This window comes from Triticum dicoccoides, chromosome 4B (genome assembly GCF_002162155.2).
Source record: "Triticum dicoccoides isolate Atlit2015 ecotype Zavitan chromosome 4B, WEW_v2.0, whole genome shotgun sequence".
NCBI classification, from domain to species: domain Eukaryota; kingdom Viridiplantae; phylum Streptophyta; class Magnoliopsida; order Poales; family Poaceae; genus Triticum; species Triticum dicoccoides.
The window spans coordinates 615,991,156-615,996,021 of NC_041387.1; the positions used below are offsets into that span (position 1 = coordinate 615,991,156).

General features: G+C 44.6%; 1 protein-coding gene across 1 annotated transcript; it reads right to left on the minus strand.

Moving 5' to 3' along the window:
• Positions 1-484: 484 nt before the first annotated feature.
• Positions 485-4,429, minus strand: LOC119291781 (phosphoribosylamine--glycine ligase-like). The gene is made up of 4 exons (XM_037570589.1): positions 3,923-4,429; positions 3,129-3,502; positions 2,139-2,669; positions 485-1,228 (listed from the first exon to the last, which is right to left on the minus strand). Exons 1-4 carry the CDS (start codon positions 4,167-4,169, stop codon positions 815-817), a joined length of 1,566 nt encoding a protein of 521 aa, XP_037426486.1. The 5' UTR covers positions 4,170-4,429; the 3' UTR covers positions 485-814.
• Positions 4,430-4,866: the final 437 nt, after the last annotated feature.

The following is a 4,866-nucleotide window of genomic DNA, read 5'->3' on the forward strand; positions in this document are numbered from 1 at the left end:
AGAGGAAAAATCCAGACACTTTTTTTTTTTGAGGAATTTCATTCAGCCACCACCCATTGCCATCCCCTTAACACAAATTTTCTTGTTTGTATGCTAAAAAATCTGCAGTACCTGTACTACTTCACGGTTAAAAACAACAACTTTCAAACGATATACAAGGCCAAGATGCATACTAGAATGCTCTGGATGTTACCAAACAGCAACTTGAAGTAGCAAAGAGATCGATACAAAAAAGTAGCAAAGAGATCCATACATACAAATAGTAGCAAAGAGATGACAATGGATGGCGATGAACCCCGGAAGAGAAGAATGTTCTGCTCATATCAGTTAGTGATGGCGATGAACCCCGAATAGCAAAAGAGGAGGCTATGACAGCATGGGCTGTTCCTCAACAGACTATTGAATTCATGTATTGTCCCTCCTCTAATGTGTCATGAGCTCACCACATAATTTCTACAACATCCGTATGTAGTTCATATTGAAATATCTAAAAAGATTTATATTTAGGAATGGAAGGAGTAGGTCCTATAAGCAAATGCTTATGAAGAGCTCACGTGGTTATGTTCACTAGAAAATAATCAGTTGATGGTATTATTGCACCTCAAGAGATAATTGCACTTGACACGTTGCCAGCCTTGAGGAAAACACAAGACTGCTACAAATGGTTCGGAGCCAAACCATGGTCAAAAGATGCTCATGTTCGACAGGAGAAGCTATGCTCCTGTCAATTCCGCAACCAGAACAATGGTGGCTCTACTGTCTTCATTTCACTGGACGCTGGAAGCTCACCCCAGATTTAGGAAAACCCAACTAATCAGTAGTTAGCCGTCTGCTCCTGCTTCAGTGCCCTCCAGCCGATATCTCGCCTGAAGAATCCTTCCGGCCAGTGGACGACATCTACCGCATCGTACGCTCTCGACCTCGCTTCCTCGATGTCCTTGCCCTTCGCAGTGACGCCAAGAACCCGGCCTCCGACAGCTACAAGGTTGCCATCTCCAGCCAAAGCTGTCCCAGCATGGAATATCTTGACAGCAGGAGAAACCTGCTCGGCCTTGTCGATGTTTTTTATTACGGTGCCCTTCTTATAAGAGCTAGGGTATCCTTCGCTCGCCATCACAACCACCATCGCGATTTCAGGTGACCAGGTTAGCGAAACCTTACCCAGTTCTCCTCTGCATGCAGATAGCAGGACCTGTGCAAGATCAGACTCCAATCTCATCATCAGAACCTGAGACAAAGGAAAGGAATTAATACAGGAATGCAGAGTCAGAATCTGATGGAAAACAAAATGTGACATGTCAACTAGGAAAATTAAGAAACATATTAGAAATGTGGTAAGAATGATACTGTGTTGTGTCCATCAAAAGCATGATAACCTATGTGATAAGAAAAACATCACATCGGCTATCAGATATTTTATAAATGCCTACCAAACTTAACAAGGGCATATTGGACTGAACTGTGAGTATATAGTTGCATCATTAATTTAAAAGTTCACATATGCCTTTGAGCAGACAGCTAAAAAATAAAGATCCCGCAGATGTCAACAAAATTGACTGCACTTCTGGAATTACATGGAACAATAGAACAGCATGGATAGGTGGCACAGATGATTTTAGAAATAAATGGCGAGCTAGTTCCAAAATAAGAAAGCTTAAGCAGCGAACAAAAGCAGGTTGTGTTGCTTATGTATCGCAAGTAAATGTATCACGAGAACAAGACACAAAAGTTCAGCTGGCATTTGTAAGGCACTCACTCTGTTACAAATGTACATTGTTTTAGACATTAGCACATTCTACAAGATGTACCTCTGAACACCAATTTCTAGTGTCATAGACTACTACAATATGTTACCAGAAAAACACTCGACCAACAAGCTATATAAAGTACGAGGAGAACTTTATTAAGGCATCACTAAAGAAACTAAGTATGAACAGAGCTTCATTAGGGCATCACAAGAGTATGAGGACAAACACCGTTGGGAAGGAGTTCAAAACACTGCATTCTATTGTGATATTGTCCAACCCTCATCAAGAACATTTTGATCATACTGTGACTAAAAAACAAAAACAAACTTGTAATGCTTGAATAGGGAAAATATAAATATCTTAAGAGGCAGCTGACAGATAATCACTAACCTGGCATTCAGGATCCCCAAATCGCACATTATATTCAATAAGTTTAGGCAGACCAGATTTCTTCTCAATCATAAGCCCGGCATATAATACACCAACAAACTTGCATCCTTCAGCAGCCATACCTTTAACAGTTGGAGTAATTATAGTTTCCATGATCACGCTCTTAAGCTCTTCGGTCACTATTGGCGCAGGGGAGTATGCACCCATACCACCCGTGTTTGGGCCAGTATCACCATCACCAACTCTTTTGTGATCCTGTGCTGATTCAAGTGGCAAAGCATTTTCACCATCTACTAATGCAAAGAAAGAGGCTTCTTCACCCTCCAGATACTCCTCAATGACGACCCGCGAACCAGCAGAACCAAATGACTCGTCAACCATCATAGAGTCTATTGCTTCGAAGGCCTCATCCAAAGCCATAGCAACAACGACGCCTTTTCCAGCTGCCAATCCATCAGCTTTGACAACAATAGGGGCCCCTTGATCCTTGATGTAATCTTTAGCTTTTGCAGGATCCGTGAATGTGCGATACTACATGATAGAGAGAAGAGTACTCGTATGAGCTTCAATTGTATGCCTTAACATCTGAATCTACAATAAGTATCAACAAAGAGGAGTATCAATTTCACTGTTCTCTGCTAAAGTGATTTCAGAGACCTTTTCTACAGTAATAAGATGACTTCATTTCAAAAAGCAATCTGTCTTTAGAGGGATATCAAATTATCAACTATGACTTATGAACTATGGTTGGAAATAATGCAGTCACACAATGTTTGTCCAGCAGAAAGTGACAGTTCATTGCATAGCGTCTGTATACTTAGTAGTAGCAAATCAGAACAACATAAACATGGTCAACAGCATTGCCTCAGGACGAAGGAATATTTATGCCTAAAACGATGTAACATTTCTCATATGCAGGCATCTCATAAAAACAAACCACCGGTGGCCCCTGGAAGGTATAGTACGTGACACAAATGTAAACTGAAGTACCTGAGCAGTGGGGATATTATACTTATCACACAACCTCTTCATAAAGTCCTTTGATCCTTCTAATGCTGCAGCCTCGGACGACGGACCAAAGGTCGGTATCCCAGCTTTGACAAGGTCATTCGCAAGACCCGCAACAAGAGGACCTTCAGGACCCACTACCACCATTCCCACTCCCCTCTTGCGGCAGAACGATATAACAGCATCACTGCTAGAAATGTCCAAGTCCGATATACAAACCGCGTCTCTGGATTGAGCAATGCCAGCATTACCAGGGGCACATAAAACTGTCTGGCAAGAAGGCGAACGGGTCAAAGCATAACAAAGCGCATGCTCCCTTCCTCCACCGCCAATGACGAGTACAGTCATCACCCCTTCTGAAGAAGAGAACAAAACCAAAATTAAAACAGTGCCGCACTATGAATCAAACTGTCTGCTGATATCAACGAAAATAAATGTTTTGGCAATGCATTTCGTCTCACAGCACATTAAAAATGGAGGTTGTGACATAAATCATCGTTCTTGCAACACCATAGGGTTCTTTTAGAGCAAAAGGGCTCCAGCCCCAGCTCCATTACAGCACCGTTCTACCTGCAATGCAATGCAATGCAACTAGAGGGGAAAAGTTCTGTAATACAGAACAGCCACACAAGATACATGTCATACCGCTCAGGCAACAAAAGCAAGAATTGCAGCTCTACATTAGCATCCATCGCGGAGCTCCCGTTGACGAAGATTAAGACCATGGAGTTGTTGAAGAAATCACAGCCAACTGACCAAAAATGTAATTTACCTACCAGCAACGGCGATCCCGTCCTCCGGCGAAGCTTTCGGGATCGAGCGCCATCTTTCTGAATTCCGGACAGTCAAATGAGAATGGCGGGCGACGTGCTGCACTGCATTACTGGAGACATTGCTACTCCATGCCCGAGAAACAGGGCAAGACGCCGAAGGCTTCCAGCCGCCGCGCAGGTGATTACTGGCCAGGCCAGGCCCCGCGGCAAGCTTGAGATGGCCCCTGATACTGTAGGCGGCACAGGCCATCAGGGCCGGCGGATGGCAGCGTCGTGGGCAGTGGAGCGACGCAGGGGGAGTCAGGTTAGCGGCGCGATGCGCGGTGGTTGGCGGCGTGAGACGGCGGTCTTCACCGGTCAGAGCCGCGAATCGGGGGAGTGGTCGTCGCCGGTCAGGTCGCTCCACGGGGCGGCGGCCGTCACGGCCTCAGCGGCGGCTAGGGTTTTTCATCGGCAGAGACGGGGAGAACTGGTTGGTTCGTCGCTCGTGACGGTGACGAGGTCTCGTGCGTGTCTCTCGCTCGTGTGTCGTGTGGAGTACGTGTTGGGCTGCTGCCCAGTTGGGCTGTGCGTGTGGGCTTTAAATCGGTCTGTACGGGCTGCTCGGTCCTGCATAGTACTCCTGATTCTCAAAACAAAAAAGGTACTCCGAGTTTCACCTAAAAAAGGCATAATATTCAAAATTGACCGTATTTTAGTTCTTCTTTTGCGGGGTGACCGTATTTTAGTTCGATCTTGTAGTTTTGCAGAACGAATTTTATTCGGTCTTTACGGGTTCGGTCTCTGATATTTTTGGGTTCGGTCTTCGGTTTTTATGCCTGGGTGAGCAGATAATTTCTTCACAAATAATTTGGGCCTTTTGTCTGGTTCTTCTTCTTGGTGTACTAATTTGACCGACCCCTGAGAAAACATACTCCAATTTGAACCAATTTTTTTTAGCCATCATT

Bases quoted from the DNA above. Each gene is read 5' to 3' on its own strand.
- LOC119291781 (XM_037570589.1), bottom strand. From the start codon at position 4,169: ATGGCCTGTGCCGCCTACAGTATCAGGGGCCATCTCAAGCTTGCCGCG. The intron at 3,503-3,922 runs GTAGGTAAATTA...TCTCTTCTTCAG, and splicing joins GGACGGGATCGCCGTTGCTG to AAGGGGTGATGACTGTACTC. The intron at 1,229-2,138 runs GTTAGTGATTAT...CCTTTGTCTCAG, and splicing joins TTGGGGATCCTGAATGCCAG to GTTCTGATGATGAGATTGGA.